The sequence below is a fragment of the Cotesia glomerata genome, linkage group LG4, assembly GCF_020080835.1.
Source record: "Cotesia glomerata isolate CgM1 linkage group LG4, MPM_Cglom_v2.3, whole genome shotgun sequence".
In the NCBI taxonomy this organism is placed as follows: domain Eukaryota; kingdom Metazoa; phylum Arthropoda; class Insecta; order Hymenoptera; family Braconidae; genus Cotesia; species Cotesia glomerata.
Window position 1 is genome coordinate 13070994 of NC_058161.1, and position 26008 is coordinate 13097001.

Genomic DNA, 26008 nt, shown 5'->3' on the forward strand with positions numbered 1-26008 from the left:
TTCCTCAACATTTTATCAACAAAAATAGTTTAATTAAATAGTTGAAGTTTAACGCAACAATTATTTATTATTTATAAATAAATAAAATCCAAGCTACCAAATAATAATAATAATAAACAAAACGAAAAAAATTAAATAAAAATAAAACCAACAAGTGAAATTCAGCTGAGCAATTAATCGCTGGTAAATAAACAATTGTCATTGTCATTAAATGTAATTATAAGAAAAATTAAATAAAAAAAAGGCTCGACAATTAAAATCTAAAATTATTAAAGTAAGTACTTTTAAAAAAATATTTATTTATTTATGATTAAATGACAATGATTTAATTTTGCGTAATTTTTATTTTTTATAAAAATAGAACAAAGAAAATTTAAGTGGATATATTTGTTAATATAAAAATAGCATTCACTTATTTCAAAATTGTCAATAAAAACACACAAGCATAACCTCAAAAATAAATTATTTTTATTTTTCAGATTTTTATTTCATTTTTAATTTAAGCTGACAATTATTTATTGAAGAAAGGGAATAATTATAAATCTATGAACGGAAAAGCTTCGGAAGACCCTGGAGAAGATTTTGCTTCCAGGTTAGTAATTTTTTTTTAAATTTATTTTAATGACAATTTTTTTTTTTTATTTTTTATTAAAAAAATAAAATTAAAAATTAAGAATTCTAAATCTTGGGAGTTTTTAATTTGACATTAAAGTCAGCTATGAAATTATTTTTTTTATTTTATTTAACAAATAAATTTTTTTATAAAAAATTAATATTAAAAAATTGCATTTTTAATTTTTAAAAATTTTTACATGTCAATTTTTAGAACTTTTTTTCTAATTTATTTAAAAAAAAAGTTCTAAAAATTGTTAAATATTTGCTACTTTAATTTTCATCTTTTTGATTTAATTTTTAGAGACTTAAAAAAAGTTTTTTTTCAATAATTTTAGTGACAATTTTTTTTTATTTTTATTTTTTATTAATATCTTTCTAAATATCCCTAGCGGTTTTGTAAATGCCGAAAAATGTCGCAATTATACAGTATTAATGCGGTATTTTTTCAGCATTTTTTCGGTTGTTTTGGTCAGTTTTTTTATCGAAAAATTACGGAACATTTACCGTAAAAATGCGATACATTTACGCTGAAAATTCGGCATATTTACGGTAACAAGGCGGTAAAATGACTGTATTAAAACCATATTTAAAAAATGTTGTCAAATTAAATAACGCTCGGACTGGGATTCGAACCCAGAACCTCCTGGGGACATGTCGGCTACTCTACCATTTCAGCTACCCGGTCTATACCATATTGTTCTTTTGCTTCTTCTATATACATTAAGCCACACCGTCCATCTTACGATAAGCATATTTAAAATTGAATAATATAATTATATATGTGAAACAATATAACTTTTCGATTTTAGAAAATTTGCAATTTTCTAAGTGAGAAATTAAAAATTGAAATTAAAATTAGAATATATTTACTTAACATATGTATTATTTTTATATTAATTATCGCTAAATACCTAATTAAAAAATAATATTCTACATATTTTTATTCAAAAACAGTATTTGTTTTTGCAAAGTAGCGATGGAGAATAAAAAGCAAAATTTGAAATTTTTCATTTTATTCATTTCTAACATAGAAGTGAACTAAAAATAAAACTAAATCTTTAATAATTGTCCATTATGTCAGAAAACATTTGGCAAAATTACTGTATTATTACGGTAATTATTTGGAATTTTTTGGGTAAAATTTGGGCATTAATGCGGTAATTGTATAGTATATTTTTGGTAACTGTACAGCATAAGTGCAGTATATATACTGGATAACTACAGTATAAAAACTGGCCAAAACAACTATAGTTTAACCGCATTATTACCGAATTATAACGGTAAATATACGGCATGAGCATAAATGCCGAAAAATTACGGTATTTTTACGGCATTATCAAAACCGCGAGGGATTGACCAGTTAAGATAAAATTAAAATTATTTGTAAATTATCGGAGTTTAGCTGAAACAAGTGTTTTTTTATAGTTTTAACAAACTATAATACTTTTGTTTATAAAATATATAAAAATAAAAATATAATTGTAATAATTAACGTTACAGCCGATAGCTCAGAATATTCACCATTGCTTACACTGATAGAAGGATTTATTTGTATTAAAAAAATATTTGTTAATAGTTAACAAATCATTTATTAGAGACCATTTTTTAGTATCAAACAAATATTTCTTAGTATTTAAAATGATTTGTTTGTATTTAATAAATCAGATATTCATTTATTAAATATTAATAAATCTTTTTAAATACTAAGAAATATTTGTTAAGGACTAAAAAGTGGTCTCTAATAAATGATTTGTTAAATATTAACAAATATTTTTAACTATAAACAAATCCTTCTATCAGTGTACTAAATACTGACCGTTTAGGCTCTAAATACTGACTAGTAGTATTATCCTTACAAAACTTATAAATAACTTTTATTTTAAATCTACAAAAGTACGTTTGTTTTTTTAAATCTTTAAATCTATATAAGATTTTTAGTAATTAAACAAATCGTTTGTTAAATATTATATTAATCTGATTAAATAAATAGTAGTTTATAACTTTGGGAAAAGATATTTAATAGTAGTACGATTGAATGATATTTAAATGAATGCCCAAAAAGCTCACTAATATTAGGTACATTAGATTATTTAAAAAGACATATTATTCACCAGACCTATTATTTTAATTATTAACATCATTTTAGTAGCTTTAATTTTTAATAATTAATCTTTGATATTTTATTATTTTTCCAAATACTTATTGATTATAAAGTTATTGAATATAAAATTATTAACGTACCAAAGACAAAGTTAAGATATAATTTTCACAATTTTATTAGTACCTTTTTTTTTATCATAAAAATTCCGTATATTTCTTTGCAAATTTTTATTTCAAGTATAATTAAAAACTCACAACCTGCAGTGTTGTGACTGCCAAGAATTAAGGATTATAAATAAGAAAACTGGCTTAATGATTTTTTGAATAATCATACACTTAGTTTGGGTACTTTTGAAATAAATTTCAAAAATAATAGAGCTATCACAGGATCAATTAAAAATAATTTAATAGACAATTGTGACGGAACAAAATTATAGAACCAACAAACTATTAAAAACTCCTCCAAAAACTTTACATAAAAAATTGACTACTAAAAAATATATAAAACCAAAAGGCACTAATTCTTATCAAGACCTTTCTGATGATACCAAATAAAACTATAAAAATTCCTTTTAAAATAATAATATCCTCGTCATAAAATTTTCCTTACTCTCTTAATTATTTAAATCATAAATGACTATCACTGAAAAAATATCAAAACCAATTTACGATAAAGATATATACCCGTTACTAAATTTTTCTTAGTCTCTTAATTACATAAATTATTTTTTGAAAAAAACAACCACATTTACATCTACAAAATAAAATAAATAAATACAATGACATTTATCGCGAAATCATTTTAGCAGCTTTAATTTTTAATAATTAATCTTTGATATTTTATTATTTTTCCAAAGACTTATTGATAATAAAGTTATTAAATATAAATTTATTAACGTACCAAAGACAAAGTTGTTATAATTTTCACAATTTTTTCAGTACCTTTTTTTTTATCATAAAAATTCCGTATATTTTTGAGCTAATTTTAATTTAAAGTAAGGTAAAGTACCAGGTAGTTGAACAGGTTTTACAATAAAATGTATTTGACCCTACTTTTAAAATACAAAGATGTAATTATTAGTTAAAATTAGTGATTTTCATGAAAATATAAAAAATTTTGAATTGATTAGCAAAATAACAAAGATAATTGAGTATTTATAATTTGAGAACGTTTTTAAGATAGACTATCAAAGGAGTAGTAAGGTAAAAGCCCCAATAGATGATCACGTACCAGTATTTATTTATTTTATTGAAGACATTCGGCCCTAGAACTGACGTTCCCTAAAGGCCGTAGAAATTTAATAGTATTATTACATAGTGAGTAAGTACTTTGAATACAAAATTATAAAGTAATTTGAATACAAAATTAAAAAGTAATTTGAATACAAAATTAAATAGTAATCTGAATACAAAATTAGAAACCATTTTGAATAACATTTTAATCATATAAGTAAATGAACACTTATTATTATTATTGACTCTCTAGTTCAAATGTCTTTATCAAAAATTAATTTGTAACACAACGTCTGAAACTCAGCTGAAGAATTCACGGCCACAAGATCACTCGGTAACTGATCAGTATATGATCACTCCATGTATTTGTATATCTATATTCACAAATATAGGTATACAAATACATGGAGTGATCATATACTGGTACATGATCATATATTGGGGCTTTTACCTTAGTTGAACAATCAATTCTGACACGCCTTAGTGGTTGGACACTCCGGGAGCAGTAATTTAACTAATAAAATATATGCAAATAAGCACACCAAAAATTTTCAACGTTTTATTGAAATATCCAAAGAATTATAACATATTATTGATTAATAATAAAAATAATTTATTTAGTTTTTTATGGGTTTTTTATTACCCTGATGACTGGTTAATAATTTATTTATGGTTGTAGCTATATTGGCAATCCAGTCTAACACACTCTTATTTAATATTTCTATGCGATATTTCGCCTGTTGTCCTTACACACAGAAAGAATGGTTCACTTGAACCAAGAAAATATTTTTCTTGCTAATTATTTTCTTGGGCGAAAAAAAAATTTTTTTTTGACACAAGAAATTTCACTTATCTCAACAAAATTAATTCTCTTGCTTCAAGAAATACGTATCTTGATCCAAGACAATTTATTTGAATCAAGAACATTTTCTTGTTTTGAGAAAATTTTTCTCTTGCTCCAAAAAATTAAGTTCTTGACAGAAGTAAATTTTCTTGTCTTGAGAAAATTTTTCTCTTGCTCCAAAAAATTAAATATCTCGATAATAAATTTTCATTAATATTTTTATTGACAAACATGTCAAATGGGAAGATCAAATAATATTGAACTATTTTCTTTCATTCAATATGTATAATTGCGTGCTAAAATAATCTAAAATGGGTATCAAATATTCAAGAGAAAAATTTTCTCAAGGTGAGAAAATTTTTTTTTCAACTGAAGTAGGTGGCGCTACTTCCCTGAAGTATCTAAAAATCTTGATCCAATATAAAAATTGATTGTATCAAGTATTTATGATAATTTGAATTAAGAAAAATTACTTCCACCAAGAATAGAATTTCAAGAAAAATTTTTACTTCGGCCAAGACAACTTCGGTCTTCCTTCGGGCACCCGAAAATTTACTTGAGCCAAGAATTTTATTCTCCAGTCAAGAAATTTTTTTTTCTGTGCAGGCATCATCAGACATTTATTCAATTAATATATAATACAAATTATTTAACATATATCCAACGTCAGCTGCAAATTTTACAATTGTTTACAGTTAATATCATAAATTTTTTTTTTTTTTTTGTATCTTTTTTAAAAAACATTGTTATTTTTATATACAAAAATCTTACTTGATAAGATGATTACAATTTAAAATCTTAAGGAAGTCCTTTCGCTCCAGTTGAGTCATAACAACTGTAGTAGTAAATTTTCAATAAATTAAAATACAAAACCCATAAAAATTCCTAAAATTAAAAAATAAATAGTATATGAGGCATTAATCGTTGAAATTTTGAAAATTAAAAAAAATAGTTAAATACTAAAATTAATTTGACTGTTGTAAATCAGCTGTTAGTAACCTGTCCGTGATTTGGCAAACGCTTTCTTTATTTCGGTTGTTTACATTTTTATTTGCACAATATAACCTTAACCGTGTTTAACTTTTTGCAGTCAGTGTAAATAAATAAATTAATTAAAAATGTTTAGTCACAAAACCATAACATTCTAATGTCTCATGGCAGGAATGCTAGTATTTTTTAATTATTGTTTTATTTTTCAATTATGAATTATGAAAAGTTGTTAACAATAAATTAACTAATAAGTATGCATGAAAAACATAAGCGCGTTAAAGTTTAGTTTGAATTTATTGAATGGTCTGAAGCTCGCGCGCTACGCAACGTTGCCAAATCTTTTGACTCCATTTTATTGTAGGTAACTTGAGAATTTTTTGTGATTTTTTAAATATTAATTTCTCAATAAATATCTCGGTAACTGATATATTTTATTGCAAAAAGAAACCTGAATATTTCGAAAATCTGATTTTAGTTTTTTTACTTCATCTAATCCATGACTGATAGTATAATTCGAGAAATACTGCAAACGTCTGATTTTCTCGTAAGACTCTGAACAAATACTAACATTTAAAAATTTTATTTTTTCAAAAATTTGTCCGGTAAAGTATAATTTAAACCTCACTATAAGATAAATAAGGACCTTAACTATTAGAAAAAAATTAAATTTACTCATAATCTAATATTTTTTATTTTACATTGGCGGCGAAAGGACCTCCTTAATAATAATTTCTAGGTTATTATTGTTTTCGGTTTTTTCTTTTTCTTTTTAGACATTTTACTACCGAATGTTTTTACTCAATTGACTATGTATTTATATTAAATTTTACTATTTTGATAAATGTTATTTTGTTTATGTTAAATTATTCATGCTTTTAATTTTCTATATGCAACGTGGTAAAATTGTCAACTTCAGGATTAGTAATTTAATGACCATAATTTTTTGGTTAGTGTTCACTGTACATATGTCATTTTGGCCAATTCTTTTTTTTGCTACTAGAATTTAATTTGCGCGCGCCTCATATTTATTGTCATGATATATTTATGTGTCGTTTATGTATATCATATTCACTTTCAACCAATCAGAATGAGAGTATTTATTTTCGACCAATCACAACACGAATAAATTGGTTTCACATACATTTCATCTCAATTTTATTATGGGATTGTCAATTTTTGGAGATGTCACTATATGTTAATTTAAATTAAAAATAATACTATCAATATTTAATATGTTTATTTAAAAATAATAAATATTTGTACTTAATTTTTTAATTACATTTTTTATGAATGACAAAGCAAATTTTCAATTATAAATAAAAAAAAACGCCATTCGGCCATACCCGACATGGATAGGTAGATTTCTTAGATGAATATTGAAAAAAATACGTAATTTAAAAACAAAATACTAGAATAATTTTTTTTTATTCTCAGGGTGAATCTTTGTTTTATAACTCTAAATGTTCATCCATTGAACATTTAATTAAAAAAATCAAATTGACTAGGTCATGTCCTAAAATTTTTTTTTCATTATATTTTTGCAAATAACGATATGAGACCGACTACAACAAATATATAATCAAAGACATCTACCTAACAAATAGGATTTGTAAGAAATGAAAGTCATTTGACGATAAAAGCTAAAGTAATTAATTTATTCTTTATTTTTTAATTTTTCCAACTACGAAATAAATTGAAAAAAGCGACGAAAAATAGCTCAAATTGAAGATAATTATATGAATTTTAACGAAAATTTGATAGATTTAAGCTATCTTTTACGGCTTAAAAATTATGTGAAGAAAAAGGGCCGAAACACAATCATTGAAAAATTTTTTCAAATTTTCAAAGTCACAGAATTAATTAAAAAATCATCAAAACTAGACAAATGATAGTTTAAATTGAAGGTAATAAACTGAAGTTTAAGATAAATTTGATAGATTTTTATCTTTTTACACCTGGAAAATTATTTTCACAAAATATACAAAATTCAAAATTTTTGAAAATGAAAAAAAAATTTTCCAACACCCACAACTCAAAACTCAACCAGCCATTTTTGCTCATCTTCGAACTTGATCTTGGTATTGATCCATAGAATAAGTCCACAAAATTTCATAAAGATCGGTTGAGAACTGTGGGCGCAATCCTGCTGACATGGCGTGTTATATCACATATATATATATATATATATATATATATATATATATATATATATATATATATATATATATATATATATATATATATATATATACATACATAAATACATATATAAACTTTTGAGCCAATGCTATTTTTCGACATTACTCGATGAAATAAAACATATTATGACAAAATTTTATTAAAATTAAGACATGAGACCGGCTACAATAGTTAGATTTCTAAAGAAATCTACCTAAAAACTCTATTCAAAACGTTCAATAACTTTTAACTACACTTATTTTTAGCTATAAAACTTATTTAATTTGCAGTAATTAATACAAATAACAATGCTGATCACTAGTCTATAAATCTATTAGAGATTAGAGTGCTGTTAAAATTATACGGCCCCAGTTTGTTCAAGTTCTGGGTACCGCTTTTAAAATTTCGCGGTATAGTTAGACGCTAAAATTTAATATAAAATAAATTATAGTTTATGTCTTTGCAAAAAATATGTATTATTTAGAAAAGACTATTTAATTGGGCGGTACAATTTTTTTTACTTAAAATGATATACCGTTTTTTTTTTTTTTTTACTGATTGTTCAATCTACGGTTTAGTACCTTTTTCCGTAAAAATATCGGTATGTGACTTGCGAAGTTCCGGTTGGAGCCTTCTTGCACGGAAAAAAAATCCTATGAAAAATTACTATAGTAACATCGTAATCCAGGACTAGACTTTCAGTATCTCGATTTTTACGATGCTGCCGTCTACAGAATACAATTTGAATTATTGAAAATTACGATGTTATTTAGTAAATTTTTTTTCCGTAAGAGCAAGTGAATAAGGACGCATACTATATGTTTTAATAAAAGAGAGACAGAGTCTAGTAGTTTGCGACGCCACCACCGAAAGATGACCAACTACTGTATCGAGGGTCTTATTATGTGACTGAACAGAAACTTTAGATATTCCCTCCGATAGCGTGAGGGGATAAACCTTGGACTTGAGGCGGAGAGGACACCGGGTTCGATTCCTGAATGATACAGAATTATTTTTTCGGTGACCTAAACTTCTTTTTAATTTGAGTAATAGAAATTTACGATGTTGCATCGTATAAATTATGATGTTTGAGTTCTGGCCCGGCACTACAATGTCCTATTCTAAAAATTACGATGTTTGCATTGTAATTTTTCGTACAATTTTCTTTCCGTGTGGAACTGAAGTTTCAACCGCAATAATTCCTAAACTAACAAAATTACAAAATAACGTTTGAAAAAAACTTGTAACAAATTCAATTTTCTATAAAAAAAGTATCTGATGATTTTTGTGTATCTCTAATAATTAAGGGATTAATTAAGTAATTATGTAATTAATAAATCTTTTAGGGTAGGAGCGGAGAGTCCGTGCAGTGACATGAAGCGCGCAGCGGCCAAAATGTTAATAGAGCGTTATTTTTATCAATTAACCGATGGCTGTGGTAATTATCAGTGCGACAATCAACACTGCGCCTCTAGCGGCAAGGTAAGAAACTAAACAACGGTCAATAGAGATCAATTATTGATATCGATTGGTGATTAATAGTAATTCAAAGAAAAATTCAAGTAAAAACAATGATTAATTCATTAATTCATTAAAAAAAGCTCGATTAATCATGATTAATTGATAGTTTAAATCAAGAAAAGTCATTTTAAAGTTGATATTCGTAAAAATGTCAGTTACTACTTCAAATTAATTAAGCAAAAGCCTCAAAAAATTTTTATTAACAAGTGATTAATCGCATTAATTGCAATAACTACCTCAAAATTGAAGGATTAATGGCAGAAATTATAATTAACTTTTTTATTGTCGAGATAAATTTTAACAACTTTCCAAAATTCTATAATCCGGATTCAAAATTTCATTAACTAATTTTGATTAATCATGATTAATCTGTCAATTGATGGCATTAATCCCTTCAAATACCGAGATTAATCTCGATTTATCATCCCAGTACTTTAATCTAAAGAAGACTAATGATTAATTGCTCAAAAAGTCTTCATTAATCATGATTAATCGATAGTTTCAATCTACAAACATAATTTTAAATTTGATATTATTAAAAATGTCAGCCATTACTCGAAATTATTAAAGTGAAGACATTAAAATTTTTTCGATCAACAAATGAATGATTAATATCATTAATTACCTTAAAATTTAAGGATTAATGGCATTAATTAAAATTAATTTTTTAAATTATCGAGATGAATTACAAGTTTCTAAAATTCGAAAATTTGGATTTAAAATTTCGTTAATCAATTTTAATTAATCATTCAATTAATGGCATTAATCCCTTTAAATATCGAGATTAATCTCGATTTATCATCCCTGTACTTAAATCTAAAGAAAACTCATAATTGAATGCTCAAAAAGTCTTCATTAATCATGATTAATCGATAGTTGTAATCAATAAAAATAATTTTTAATTTGATAATATTAAAATGTCAGTCAATAGTTGGATTTAAAACAGCAAAGACAAAAAATCTTTTATTATCAATTGATTAACTGCATTAATTACCGTAAAAATTTAAGTATTAATGAGACTAATTATAATTAATTATTTTATTATCGAGATAAATTATAATAAATTTCCAAAATTCGACAATCTGGATTTAAAATTTCGTTAACTAATTTTGATTAACATGAATTAATCAGTCAATTAATGGCATTAATCCTCTTAAATATCGAGATTAATCTCGATTTTTCATCTCTGTATTTTAAAGTAAATAAGACTAATAATTAATTGCTCAAAAATGCTTGATTAATCATGATTAATCGATAGCTAAAAAGCGAAAATAGTAATTTTAAATTTGATATTATTAAAAATGTCAGCCATTACTCGAAATTATTAAAGTGAAGACATTAAAATTTTTTCGATCAACAAATAAATGATTAATATCATTAATTACCTTAAAATTTATTGATTAATGGCATTAATTAAAATTAATTTTTAAATTATCGAGATGAATTACAAGTTTCTAAAATTCGACAATTTGGATTTAAAATTTCGTTAATCAATTTTAATTAATCATTCAATTAATGGCATTAATCCCTTTAAATATCGAGATTAATCTCGATTTATCATCCTGTTACTTAAATCTAAAGAAAACTCATAATTGAATGCTCAAAAGCCTTCATTAATCATGATTAATCGATAGTTGTAATCAATAAAAATAATTTTTAATTTGATAATATTAAAATGTCAGTCAATAGTTGGATTTAAAACAGCAAAGACAAAAAATCTTTTATTATCAATTGATTAACTGCATTAATTACCGTAAAAATTTAAGTATTAATGAGACTAATTATAATTAATTATTTTATTATCGAGATAAATTATAATAAATTTCCAAAATTCGACAATCTGGATTTAAAATTTCGTTAACTAATTTTGATTAACATGAATTAATCAGTCAATTAATGGCATTAATCCTCTTAAATATCGAGATTAATCTCGATTTTTCATCTCTGTATTTTAAAGTAAATAAGACTAATAATTAATTGCTCAAAAATGCTTGATTAATCATGATTAATCATGATTAATCGATAGCTAAAAGCGAAAATAGTAATTTTAAATTTGATATTATTAAAAATGTCAGTTATAACTCGAGATTATTAAAGTGAAGACATAAAAATTTTTTGATTAACAAGTGATTAATCTGATTAATCTTCCAGGTAACTAATTTGACTCCAAATCAGGCGGCAGCACAAGCAATCCAGTTATTTTCACAAGAAGCCCGTCTTTGCGACAGAACACAGCCAAACAAAATACCTCGAACAGCATCCGCGATTAATAATAACAATAATAATAATAATACTAACAGTAATAGTAATAGCAATAATAGTGTTATAAAAAATCACAATAGTAATTCAACTACAACGTCATTAACGGAATCAGGTCCCGCGTTAATGGCTAAAAGTTTGCCGAATAAAACTATGAACCCGTCGAGTTCCGTCGAAGGTAAGTTTTTAATTAATTAATTATTAATTTAATTAATTAATTATGATTATTTGATTAATTAGTTTCCTGTTCCCAATCCCAAGAAATCCTAAATGAATTTATTAATAATTTACGTCAAAATGACGGAGATCAAGATTTGAGAGACGATAGATCGGAAAAGCGGAAAAAAAAGTTAATTAGTAAAAATTCTAACTGCTCACAGTGCGGGAAAAAGCTGGAAGATGGCGCCACTGGTAGTGAGGATGAGAGTGGGAGTGAAGATAGTGGGAGTGAGGGTGGGAGTGGGAGTGGGGAGAGCGAAAAGTTGATATCCAATGAGAGCTTCAGTAGAATTTTGAAGAATTGTGATGTTAAAATTCCGGCTAGAAAGAGGGGACGGCCGAGGAAAGAGGAGAAGGATAAGAAAAAGAAAGTTGTGAAGGTGGGGAGGGAGAAAAAAGGCGGAGCTAAGACTGGGAGGAGGAACAAGAGGATCAAGTTGGATGAGGAGGGGGAACAAATGGAGGCGGGAGAGGGCGAGCTCAGAGATCCTGTTATTGAGTTGATGGTGTTGGCGATGTATCTTAGATATTTGGAGGCTAAGAAGTATCATTGAATAAGTTACTAGGGAATTGAGGAAAATTTTGGGTTGGAAAAATTTTGGGGATTGAAATTTTTGGAAAATTCTCTAGGGTTTTTCACCTTTTAGAAAAAAGTCACTAGATTTTATAAGTTACTAGGAAAAATTCCCTAGGGAAAATATTTGAAGAAAAATTTCGATGTATTGAAGTAGAGGAAAATTGTCTAGGGAGAAATTTTGGGATTGAATATTTTTGGGGAAAATTTTGTAAATTGAAGTTTTTTGAAAAATTCCCTAGGGTGGAAAAAGTTATTAGATTTGAAAAGTTACTAGGAAAAATTCCCTAGGGAAAATTTTTGGGGAAAAAATTTTGATGTATTGAAGCTAGTTGGAAAATTCCCTAAGATGAAAAAGAATCACTAGATTGAAAAAGTTACTAGGAAAAAATCGAGGAAAATTCCCTAGGGGAAAATTTTGAGTTTTAAAATTTTTCGAGAAAAATTTTGTAAATTGAAGTTTTTTGGAATATTCTTTAGGATGAAGAAAAGTCATTAGATTTAAAAAGTTACTAGAGAGAATTCCCTAGGAAAAAATTTTGGGTTTGAAAATTTTTGGGGAAAATTTTGATGTATTGAAGTTACTTGGAAAATTCCCTAGAATAGAGAAAAATCACTAGATTGAAAAAGTCAAGGAAAATTCCCTAGGGAAAATTTTGAATTTGAAAATTTTTGGGGAAAAATTTTGATGGATTACAGTTACTTGAAAAATTCCCTAGAGTGGAAAAAAGTTACTAGATTGAAAAAGTTACTAGGGAAAATTTCCTAGCGGAAAATTTTTGGAGAAAAATTTCGATGTTTTGAAGTTACTTGGAAAATTTTCTAGGGTGGAAAAAAGTCACTAGATTTAAAAAGTTTCGAGGAAAAAGTCAAGGAAAATCCTCTAGGGAAAAATTTTGAGTTGGAAAATTTTTGGGTGGAAATTGTGATTTAAGTTACTTGAAAAATTCCCTAGAGTGAAGAAAAGTCACTAGATTTAAAAAGTTACTAGGGGAAAAATTTTAATGTATTGTAATTACTTGAAAAATTCTCTAGGATGGAAAAATGTCACTAGATTGAAAAAGTTATTAGAAAAAATCCCTAGTGGAAGAATTTGGAACTGAAAATTTTTGGCGAAGAGTTACTTGAAAAATTTCCTAGGGTGAAGAAAAGTCACTAGAAAAAATTACTATCAAGAAAAAAAATTTTTCGAAGTCGAAAATTCCCTAGAAAAAAATTACTGAAATGGAAGAAAAGTTACTAGACACAAAAAATTCCCTAGATTAATAAAAAATCCCTAGAAAAAATTTTATTTACAGTGAAAAAGTTATAAAAAATTCCCTAGAAAAAAATCTCTAGATATTAAAAAAAATTCCCTAGATTTTTATATAACTTTACAAACTTTTATTAAATTATTTTTTTAACCAATAAAAAATATATACCAAAATCTAAATTTGATATTTTTTTATAGTTATTATTTATTATTATAAACAAATTGAATTTTTCAGGAAAACAAATTCCATATCTAACAGAATCAAAACTTATGGACATAATAGAGCACTGTAAATCAGAGGGTTCATACTCAAAGCTGATAAGAACTCTAGGAGAAGTTTTTTCTTCTTCGGAAGCGCTCAGTCGGAGTTTCCAGAAGGCCGAAAAAAATGACTCGCCATTGGCGGCGCTGCTTGACCGAGCGCCTGAGTCGTTACTAAAGCAGCCGAGAGACCTCAGTAAGGAAGCTGTGAGATCACTGCAGGGCGAAGACAAGGACATCGACAGCAGCGACCCTTCTCCGACTTTTCCAAGCGTAGATGACACTACTGTCGACTTAGAGGCTGTAAGACGCTCATTCGCTGCTCTTATGACCCTACCAGGTCAGTTTTAATGATTAATTAAGGTTAATTCGTCGCTGAGAGAATAATGATCTAGATAATTTCAATCTCCATAAAACCCCGAGTAAAATGAGCCGTCACACGACCCGATTGCTCGTAGGTCAATTTTTGATTAATGATCTATAGATCAATTCAAAAATTATTAACGCGATTTTTTTAATGAACCCTTTGAGATAAATATCGAGTGTTAGGGGTCATTTTACTCGTAATTAAAATCTTTAGGTCGCTGTACAATCAATTTTTAAAAAAACCAAAATTTTTTTTCATTAATTATTAACAGCCCAATTAATAACTCAAAAAATATTTTTCCTAAAAAATAACTTGTCCACTTTTATTCTCCATAAAATCCCGAGTAAAATGGCCCGTCTCCCGCCTCAATACCCTTTAGGTCAATTTTTATTAATGATCTATAGATCAATCCCAAAATTATTAACGCGATTTTCTCCCTCAAATCTTCAAATCACCCCCCCAAGTGTTTATACTCATTTTACTCGCGCTGTCACCCTCTAGGTCTTGATGCCCTCGGTACCAAAAAAATACCCAAAAAATTTTTTCTCTAGGTGAAGAATTCGAGTCAGCTCTAGTCAATGCATTAGTAACTCTAGCGGACAGTATAGAATTGGACTTACGAGTGTTCGGAATAATGCCAGCTGACTCAACAGACACTTTATTAAACGTGTTTCTGATAGTCTTCGAGATCCCGGTGCTGGGGTCCTCGGAGTACCTGGAGTACGCGTTCCACATGTTGTGCAAAGCAGTGAGCTGCTTGCCAGTAGCAGCTCAGGCGAAGTTAGCACGAGTGTGGGCGCGACACTGCAAGTCCCGGCTGGTGAGTCTTCTCCAGGCGCTCCAGCAGCTGATCACGGTCAAGGTCATCGGCGGAAACTTCTCTAGGGACTACTGCATCCAGGACGCGGACACGATAACAGCGCCGACCAAAGTAATGAAAATCTTGTACTACGCCAGCATGCTCGCTGGAGAACTGGACCCGGTAGATGGCGTTGCTGAGGAGGAGAGTCTAACTCCTAGGAGCGACAACGAGAAGCTCTTCTTCAACAGAATCGTCTCCTTGTCCAGCTTGTCCGCCGGGTCCTCCACCAGCGCCAGCGCTCTTGCTAACGACCCTCTAGCGGCGGAACTTGGAATCTCGGTACTAGATGCCAGGACGCCGTTCATCAGCTTCACTGATTTTTACAATGAGCTCCTCAGTGACTCTGTTGAGATGGACAAGGACTTTGCGTACTACAAGAGCGAGCAACCAAAAAAATTCAGCTTCATGAACTACGCGTTCATACTCACCCCCGCTACCAAGACTCTCGGGCTGTACTATGATAATAGGATAAGGATGTACAGTGAGAGGAGGATGAGCTTCTTTCAGTCTTTTGTTGGGCAGCCTACTAATCCATTTTTAAAGCTTAAGGTATGAATTTTCTTGATATTTATACACAAAATCTATAAATTTATTAATTATATAAATCTAAAATAAATTAACAATTTAAAACGGTGATTTAATTAAATCGAACATTCAAATTTTCCCGGCTTAAGTAAAGTTTTTTAAAATCTCTGTAAGATGGCGTTGCGCACCGGATCCAGAACTACGTCACTCTCCCGCCAAAATTCAAATTTAAATAATAATTTTTAATTTAAAACTTAACTGAGGAAATTATTAAGGTTAAAATCATTCCAATTATATAAAAAAAAAATCTTTTGTTTTTAATTATATAAATTAAGTAAAGTACCCAGTACTTAAACACATAAAAATAGGACCAGTACTTGAACAGTCTTTTCGAATTGTTGTAATGCAAAATTCGTATATTTATTATGAGTAATATACGCATGTTATAATTATTCAATGATACAGTAATTGATTTCTGTAAGTTTTTTCAATTATAAATCAAAACAATTGTATTTTTGTTAACTTCGAAGTTTACATGTCGAGAATCGCCGATAGATGCTATTTTTTTTATGAAAAAGGTACTAAACCGTAAACCGAACAATCAGTCAAAAAAACATTATAGCATTTTAAGTAAAAAAAATTGTACCACCCAATGAAATAGTCTTTTCTGAATAATACATATTTTTTGCAAAGACATAAACTATAATTTTTATATTAAATTTTAGCGTGTAACTATACTTCGAAATTTTAAAAGCGGTACCCAGAACTTGAACAAGCTGGGGCCGTATAAATTTAACAGCACTCTAATCTCTAATAGGTTTATAGACTAGTAATCAGCATTGTCATTTGTATTAATTACTGCAAATTAAATAAGTTTTTCAGCTAAAAATTAGTGTAGTTAAAAATTATTGAACGTTTTGAATTGAGTTTTTTTTATTTATAATTGAAAATTTGCTTTGTAATTCATAAGAAATGTAATTAAAAAATTAAATACAAATATTTATCATTTTTAAATGAACATATTAAATATTGATAGTATTATTTTTAATATTAATCAATAATATGTTATAATTCTTTGGATATTCCAATAAAACGTTGAAAATTTTTGGTGTGCCTATTGGCATATATTTTATTAGTTCAACTACTAAGGCGTGTCAGAATTGATTGTTCAACTACTACTCCTTCGATAGTCTATCTCAAAACCGTCGTCAAAATATAAATATTCAATTATCTTTGTTATTTTGTTAATCGATTCAAAATTCTTTATATTTTCATGAAAATCACTAATTTTAACTAATAATTACATCTTTATATATTAAAAGTAATATCAAATACGTTTTACTTTGAAACCTGTTCAACTACTGGGTACTTTACCTTAGTTACCGATCTGATATAGAAATCGGCACTTTTTTTTGGACATATCGGGTCCTTAGATCATCCTGGAACTAAATGTACCAAAATATCGGCACTTTTCCAAAAGATCGGTATGGGACTTGTGATGTTCCGCGTTGGAACCGTCTCGGAGCTAAAGTTCCAACCGCGATAACTACTAAACTATTGGAGTTACAAAAAAAAGTTTTGGACAAAAGTTGTAGTACTTTTGAATCTCTACAAAAAAAGACTCATAATTTTTCCGTATTTTCAATATTTTACCCGAAAATTCACTCTTAAAATTTATAACCAACAAATTTTTAACTTTATGAATTTTTGTAATTTTCAGTGAAAATTTTGACTTAAATATTGAAGTTACAAAAAAAAGTTGGGACAAAATTTTTAGGAAATTTTATTTCCTACAAAAAATGTCTCATGATTTTTCCATATTTCCAATAATTTTCCCAGAATTTTCATTTTAAAATTTATAATGAATAATTTGAATTTTTCATCGGTATTAATAAAAATACCCTAAATTTTGAAAAAGTGATTTCTTTTGAACTATTAAAGTTACAAAAAAAAGTTTAAGACAAAATTTGTAGGAAATTAAATTTCCTAAAAAAAATGTCTTATAATTTTTCAATTTTTCCAATAATTTTCCCAGAATTTTCATTTTCAATTAAAAATTAAAAATTTCTAACAAATTAATTTTTTTAAGGTTCGTCGTGACTATATAATAGACGACGCACTAGTGGAACTTGAAATGATAGCAACAGAGAACCCAACAGACCTAAAAAAGCAACTAGTCGTAGAATTCGAGGGCGAGCAGGGCGTAGATGAAGGCGGAGTATCCAAAGAATTTTTCCAGCTAGTCGTCGAGGAAATCTTCAACCCGGACTACGGGATGTTCACCACCCAGGAGGAGACCCAGACCACCTGGTTCAACCCGACCTCCTTCGAGAGCGACGCCCAGTTCACCTTAATCGGAGTCGTCCTGGGTCTCGCGATCTACAACAACGTCATCCTGGACGTCCGCTTTCCCATGGTCGTCTACCGGAAGCTCCTAGGCAGGAAGGGGTGCTTTGCGGACCTCAAGGACTGGAGCCCTACGCTCTATCGCACCCTTACGGAGATGCTGGACTATCCTGGAGATGATATGCCTGATACTTTTATGCAAACTTTTAGAGTTGGTTACAAGTATGTTTTATTTTAAGTTTTTTTTTTAATATTTAAGGTATTTATTGTAAGGTAAAAAGCCCCAATTATTGACACTATAAGAGACAAAGTTATGATTTGATTTTTTTTAAGCAATCAAATATCAATATCGTTGAATTTTGTTTGTAGCAATGTCTCAAGTAATGTTTTTACTATTCAATTTCTTTTTTTAAAATGATAATCACTGATATTTACTAATTAATTTTAAATAATTAAATAGAGTATTCGGATACACCAATTATTGACAGGTTAAAAAACTGATTGATCTAATTATTGACATACCTTAGCCCCAATTATTGACACCTATACTAAGCATGCCTAGAATCATCTGCTTATTCTTATTTATCGAAACTTATTAATTATATTATTAAAGCAAATTTTAAGGGAGTTGGGAAAGAACGGATAGGGGAAAGGGGGGGACCTACTCAGTGGGAATTTTTCCGTAATTGAAAAGTAATCAGACAGCCCAGACTGGGAATCGAACCCAGATCTCTCGGTTACGCGCCAAGGGCTCTACCAGTTAAGCTATCCGAGACAAGTACTGACTACTTTATTCAGTCACGTATATAAGACCCACCGAGCAAACAACGCCACCGTCCATCTTACGGTAAAGAGCCATATTAAAGCAAATTTTTAAGGGAGTTGGGAAAGAACTTATTCTTAAAGTTTATTAATAATAATTTCCATAAATGATTAATTACTATTAAAAATATAAAAATTAATTTAAAAATAATTTATTTAATCAAAAGAGTTCAAACCCTTACAGTTAATTTTTTGGGTTAAAGTAAAAAAAAAAAGGCGTGATAGCGCTGTCGACTGGCTGTCAATATGAGATTCAACTTAAAAATTATCAACTAGTTATTGACATCCATTATTTAAATATTATAAAGCATACAATTAATTTCGATTATTCAATTGTATAAATTTTTCATATATTGTTAATTAAAAAAAAAAAAAGATCATATAATTAGATGAAGAAATTAATTTAAACTCGGCATTTAAAAAAATTGCTTTTCTGACCAAAGTTGTTAAGAAAGACGCTCGTAAGCTGGTTTGATAAACTGGAGATCTTTTTTTTAATAATTAACATTTAATATTTTGAACTGAGTAATTTTATTCAATTTTTTAATTAATTAGAATTTAATAAACATTTATATGATAGTTATTCTTATTACAGATAATTGAATATATTTACAAAAAAATTAGGGTGTCAATACTTAGACCTTGTCAATAATTGGGGCTTTTACCTTATCTCTAGATACATAATTAAGAAATGACCTTGTATCGTGTGAGCTATTGACGTTTTTAAAGATATAAGCTCATCCCGATATTACACTTATCGAGACCTTTAATTTGAGTACCCACATCAATTTTTCATATATTTCATATTTTTATATATATTATATATATGTATATATGAAAAATATATCAAAAATACATGTGGGTACTCAAATGAAAGCTCATGATGAGTGTAACATCAGGGTGAGCTTATACCTTTAAAAATATCAATAATCAAGAAATGACCTTGTATCTTGTGAATTATTTACATTTTTAAAGATACAAGCTCATCCCGACATTACACTTATCGAGACCTTTAATTTGAGTACCCTCATCAATTTTTTATATATTTCATATATTTATATATATTATATATATGTATATATGAAAAATATATCAAAAATACATGTGGGTACTCAAATGAAAGCTCTTGATGAGTGTAACATCAGGGTGAGCTTATACCTTTAAAAATATCAATAATCAAGAAATGACCTTGTATCTTGTGAATTATTTACATTTTTAAAGATACAAGCTCATCCCGACATTACACTTATCGAGACCTTTAATTTGAGTACTCACATCAATTTTTTATATATTTCATATATTTATATATATTATATATATGTATATATGAAAAATATATCAAAAATACATGTGGGTACTCAAATGAAAGCTCTTGATGAGTGTAACATCAGGGTGAGCTTATACCTTTAAAAATATCAATAATTAAGAAATGACCTTGTATTTTGTGAATTATTGACATTTTTAAAGATATAAGCTCATCCCGACATTACACTCATCGAGACCTTTAATTTGAGTACCCACATCAATTTTTCATATATTTCATATTTTTATATATATTATATACATGTATATATGAAAAATATATCAAAAATACATGTGGGTACTCAAATGAAAGCTCTTGATGAGTGTAACATCAGGGTGAGCTTATACCTTTAAAAATATCAATAATCAAGAAATGACCTTGTATCTTGTGAATTATTGACATTTTTAAAGATATAAGCTCATCCCGACATTACACTCATCGAGACCTTTTATTTGAGTACCCACATCAATTTTTCATATATTTCATATTTTTATATATATTATATACATGTATATATGAAAAATATATCAAAAATACATGTGGGTACTCAAATGAAAGCTCATGATGAGTGTAACATCAGGGTGAGCTTATACCTTTAAAAATATCAATAATCAAGAAATGACCTTGTATCTTGTGAATTATTGACATTTTTAAAGATATAAGCTCATCCCGACATTACACTCATCGAGACCTTTTATTTGAGTACCCACATCAATTTTTCATATATTTCATATATTTATATATATTATATATATGTTTATATCAAAAATGCATGTGAGTACTCAAATGAAAGTAAAAGCTCTTGATGAGTGTAACATTAGGATGAGCTTATATCTTTAAAAACGTCAATTTTAAGAAAGTACAGTGCAATTAAATAAAATTAATTATTTAATTATGCAAAATTTTATTTATTTATAGTTTACAAATCACGACAGTCACATAGTGACTGCAAGGTTGCTACCAATAATAATAATAATAATAATAATAATAATAAATTACAGAGATGTATTCGGATCAGTCTTATACCACGAATTATGTGAAAATGGCGATGAAGTATACGTGAACCAAGAAAACAAACGGGAGTTCGTCGACTCTTACGCAGATTTCCTTCTGAACCAATCAGTGGCTAGGCAATTCAAAGCTTTCCGCCACGGATTCCAGATGGTGACTGATGAGAGCCCTTTAGGGCTTCTCTTCCGGCCGGAAGAGATCGAGCAGCTGGTCTGCGGCTCTAAAGTATTCGACTTTGCGGAGCTGGAGGCCTCCACGGAGTACGACGGCTACACGGTAGAGAGCGAGGCAATAAAGAACTTCTGGCGAGTGGCTCACTCTCTTCCTCTCGAGAGTCAGCGGCGCCTCCTGCAGTTCACCACCGGAAGCGATCGAGTTCCAGTAGGAGGGCTTTCCAGGCTGAAGATGGTCATTTCACGTCATGGACCCGATTCTGATCGGTAATTATTTATTATAGTTAATTGTAAAGTTGAACCCACATAGCAATCTTTTTCAAGGCTTGAGCAAGTCTGGTCTCAATTTCGATAGTTGTTAGTCTCTTTTTCTACCTATAGGTCTTGCTTTAGATACTTGTAACAAATTCAATTGACAAATCTTGAACAAGCCTTCACTGCTAAAAATTTCTATTGTAACTTTACAAGAAATCTATTGGAAGCTAATAGGCAAAACATTTATTTAAAATTACAATCGGGTATAGTAATATTACAAAACATATGTAGCTCTGTGAGGTTACTAATTTTACAAAACGGTTTTGTAATTTTAAAAATATTTTTAGATTAGCTAAGTTTCTAAAATTACAATACTTTCCTTGAATTTTACTTAAATGAAATAATAAAAAAGAAAGATTTAATTTAATATTTTTTGTCATTTTATTTTTATGAAGCGCTAACTACACGGGAAAAAATTTCTGGGAAAATTTACGATACAACTATTGTAAAGCTGGACTATACTTTGATTACTATTAATTTTCAAATATTTTAGAAGAAAAAATACTATTTATTCATGAAAAAATACGATATTACTATAGGGACCGAGCCTCTAGACTGTCACGCCAACTGGTGACTTAAATGTACAAATTACGGGCAAAAGTTTTGAATTTTAACATGAGTTTCACTTTTTATTAATTTTTATCTTAATAAATTGATAGATTTTTGGCAGTATTTTTATCAATATAATTTAGTTATACTTTAAAGTATATAATTACACTGGACTGAAAGTGTAAAATAAATTAACCACTGAAATTTTGATGTTTTTCTCTGACTGGCTGTGGTTCGCGGTCGAAAAATGGTAGACAAATAACCTCGATAGAAGTGCAACTGGAGTGGGACATAACCTAGCGCTCATGTTTTCTGAGGTATTTAAATGTTTTCCTTCAACTAGATTCCATAAATATCTAGGTTCAAAAGTTTTTCACAATTTCAATCATTTCTGCTTTGAATACGATCGGTTGTTACCCGTTAAAAACTGTAATTAATTATTTTTCCTATTTTTCATTATTTCATTAACAATTGCAATATTTTTGCCCGTTTTTGTGTAAATTTAACACCAGAGTGCGCCACTTTCGACAGATGTGCTGCCTCTACAGTTAGGGCTCGGTCCCTATTGTAAAAAGTAAGAGATGAAAATTTCCAGTGCTGCCTCTGTATCTTTCCAATAGAACTATAGCAAATTTTACAATAGTTGAATTGGAATGTTTCTCAATTAGTGTGAGTGATGGCCGTGCACAGCGCTAGACTCCGAGTTTATGTAAATCCGAACAAAAACAGTTTCACTGTAAAAAAGTCGCGCCAAGTCCACGTTCATAAGACTATTAGGAAAAAAAATTTTTTTTTTCCTTACAAAAAGATACAAAATAAAAAAATTAAAAAATCCGAGTAACCGATATGATTGTTTATGATTTTCGGAAATTAAAAAAAATTTTATTGTACATTTAAAAATTAAAAAAAAAATTTTAGAACGTATTTAGTGTGCGCGATTGCAAAATATTTTACTTTTAATGAAATTCGTAAAATCTATTTACTAGGACTTTAAAAAAATTGAAATACACAATGACGCACACCAAGTACGTTCTAAAATTTTTAATTTTTAAATTTACAATAAAATTTTTAATTTCCGAAAATCATAAACAATCATATCGGTTACTCGGATTTTTATTTTTATTTTGTATCTTTGTAAGGAAAAAAAAAAATTTTTTTCCTAATAGTCTTATAAAAGTGGACTTGGCGCGACTTTACAGTGAAACTGTTTTTGTTCGGATTTTAGTATTTTTGTAATTGTAATGAAAATTTACAATTGATAACAACTTAAATCTCGTGTTGACTGCATTTTTACTGCAAACTGTCCCCTTAAAGCTACAGTTTATGTAGATGTAATTCCAGTGCACCCTGGCGGCCATAGATGCAAGCTATGAATCACTTTTTACTGTAGTTGCGTGTCTATAGGAAGGATTACTACACATTTTTATTTTATCTAGTCTGTGGCGCTGATATTCCCCATCGAAAAAAAGTCAGGATCGAAATTTCTGGGCTTACTATAGTTTGTGCTGATAAAATTTAATAATTTTAAGTGAATTAAGTGTTATAATTGATTATAATTAATTAATATCAGTAAAATAAAGTATAAATTACTTTTATAATATATTATTTTGGAAAAAGGAGAACCATATAATTAAATAAAATTTTGCAACCTCGAAATACCGTTCTGCTTACAGTAAACACAGTCGGTAGTCTGGCGCTCCGTTTACAACGGATTTGAACGGAACTTGGCGCCAGATTCTACCGAATCTGTGGATGTGTCTTAGTTTACCTCAGATAGCGTAGAGGGAGAGTCTCTGGCTGCCAACACAGAGTTCTGGGTTCGATTCCTAGATAGCACGAAAATGTCGGTTTCTTTTTTCGATTACTGTACAGGTACCAATTAGTCCAACCTTCTATCTCTCTCCCTCCCTAATATTTCTTTTAAAAAAACCAACTGTGAATTTTTACAATAGTTGAATGGTAAAGTTCACAAACACATATTGTATAATTTGCTCTATAGTATTCGACTTTTTAAGACTCTTGCTTGTCTTATTTGTTGGATAAAATTTACAATAGTAGATCGTAAAAATTACTAAATAAGATGTATAGTCCACCGTTACTCTTTTATTTAGTAAAAGTTACAATAGTAAATTAGTAAAAACTCCTTCAATTTTATTTCCGTGTAGATTTTGCATCTCACGTAAATCTAATTTTTACAACTCTGATGGTATAAAGTGAAAATAATATTTACCCTAACTAAGAATCGAACGCGAGCCGCGCGCTTGTCAGACCGATACCTACACTGATAGAAAAACAATCTTGATTCAAGAAACTTTTTTTCTTCAAAACTTGAACTCTTGAAACTAGATATAGATATATTTTTTCTTTCAAGAATTTTTGTCTTTTGGTTCAAGATAGGCGATAACATTGATTCAAGATGTTACCGACTTGTGTTAAGAATGGCTTTTTTTTTGTCATTAATTAATTCACTTATTTCCAAGAAATAATTGCACACCTCATAGCGCGAAGCGCGTGAGGTTGTGCTTTATACTCGACTCGTCAAGGTCAAGCAATTTTGTGATCTTTAAATGCCTCTATCACAACCATATTACACTTATACAAGAATATAAGTAGATTTTGACCGAGAAAACACTTAAATTAAACCATCTTTTACTTTCTAAAATCTATTTAATATACACTAAATACGTTCCAAAATTGTTTCTTTTAATTTTTAAATTTACAACAAAATTTTTTTTAATTTCCGAAAATCATATACAACCATATCGGTTACTTGGATTTTTTAATTTTTTATTTTATATCTTTTTGTAAAGAAATAAAATTTTTTTTCCTTAATAGTCTTATGAACGTGGACTTGGCGTGCTTTTTTTACAGTGAAACTGTTTTTGTTCGGATTAGATAAACTCAATATAATATGTAAGGTAAAAGCCCCAATATATGATCATGTACCAGTATATGATCACTCCATGTATTTGTATACCTATATTTGTGAATATAGATATACAAATACATGGAGTGATCATATACTGGTACATGATCATATAATTGGGGCTTTTACCTTACACGAAAAAAATATTGTTAAAATGACTATCCAAAGTATCCTCAAATGACAAATGCTTTAGAAATGAACAAATTACTGAGAATTACGGATCTTGAGCAAGTTATGGGTAAGTTTCTGATTCAAAAAAACCATCAGAAAGTTTTTCAATGCACCTTGCATTAAACTTGTCTCATATTCTTGCATAAGATGTCTTGAGCTAGTTATATATAAATCTTGAAGCAGTTCTTTCTACATGAACTTGAGCAAGACTCATATGTAGAAAAAGACACTAGCAACTAGGGGATTTGCTCAAGACACTGGCACCTAAATCTAAAACCATATAATTTTACTCGGAATTTTCTGCTCTTTAACATTCTACCCTCTATTTTGAAAAAAAAATTTTTTTAAAAAAAAAATTATTTTGTTCCAGGTTACCCATAGCGCACACATGCTTTAACACACTATTATTACCAGACTACTCATCAATGGAAAAGCTTCAAGATCGGCTTTTAAAAGCGATAAATTATTCAAAAGGTTTTGGAATGTTATGAAAAATATTTTAATTTTATTACTTTTAAATGCTTAAGTTTAAAAAAATTTTTTTTTGTTTTATCTCAATAAATTAGTTTGTTTATTTCTTTATTGAATTTTT

General features: G+C 28.5%; 1 protein-coding gene and 1 long non-coding RNA gene across 3 annotated transcripts; both read left to right on the top strand.

Annotated features, from left to right (window-relative positions):
- Positions 1-112: 112 nt before the first annotated feature.
- Positions 113-25956, top strand: LOC123263503 (ubiquitin-protein ligase E3A). 2 transcript variants are annotated; one of them, XM_044726321.1, is made up of 9 exons: positions 113-274; positions 480-592; positions 9307-9442; positions 11633-11918; positions 14021-14386; positions 14965-15824; positions 17890-18368; positions 21273-21722; positions 25787-25956. In XM_044726321.1, the coding sequence occupies exons 2-9, from the start codon at positions 546-548 to the stop codon at positions 25905-25907; spliced, it is 2745 nt and encodes a 914-aa protein (XP_044582256.1). In that variant the 5' UTR covers positions 113-274; positions 480-545; the 3' UTR covers positions 25908-25956. The 2 variants fall into 2 exon arrangements, with proteins under 2 accessions (XP_044582256.1, XP_044582257.1); XM_044726322.1 differs by having other exon boundaries at positions 505-592.
- On the top strand, positions 12534-13155 carry LOC123263640. The gene is made up of 3 exons (XR_006509194.1): positions 12534-12545; positions 12776-12785; positions 12892-13155. It is a non-coding gene; the product is annotated as an uncharacterized LOC123263640 (long non-coding RNA).
- Positions 25957-26008: the final 52 nt, after the last annotated feature.

Excerpts from the sequence above, each read along its gene's own strand:
- LOC123263503 (XM_044726321.1), top strand. The coding sequence starts at position 546 with ATGAACGGAAAAGCTTCGGAAGACCCTGGAGAAGATTTTGCTTCCAG. Across the intron at positions 15,825-17,889 it reads ATCCATTTTTAAAGCTTAAG|GTTCGTCGTGACTATATAAT; the intron begins GTATGAATTTTC and ends AATTTTTTTAAG. Across the intron at positions 18,369-21,272 it reads ACTTTTAGAGTTGGTTACAA|AGATGTATTCGGATCAGTCT; the intron begins GTATGTTTTATT and ends AATAAATTACAG.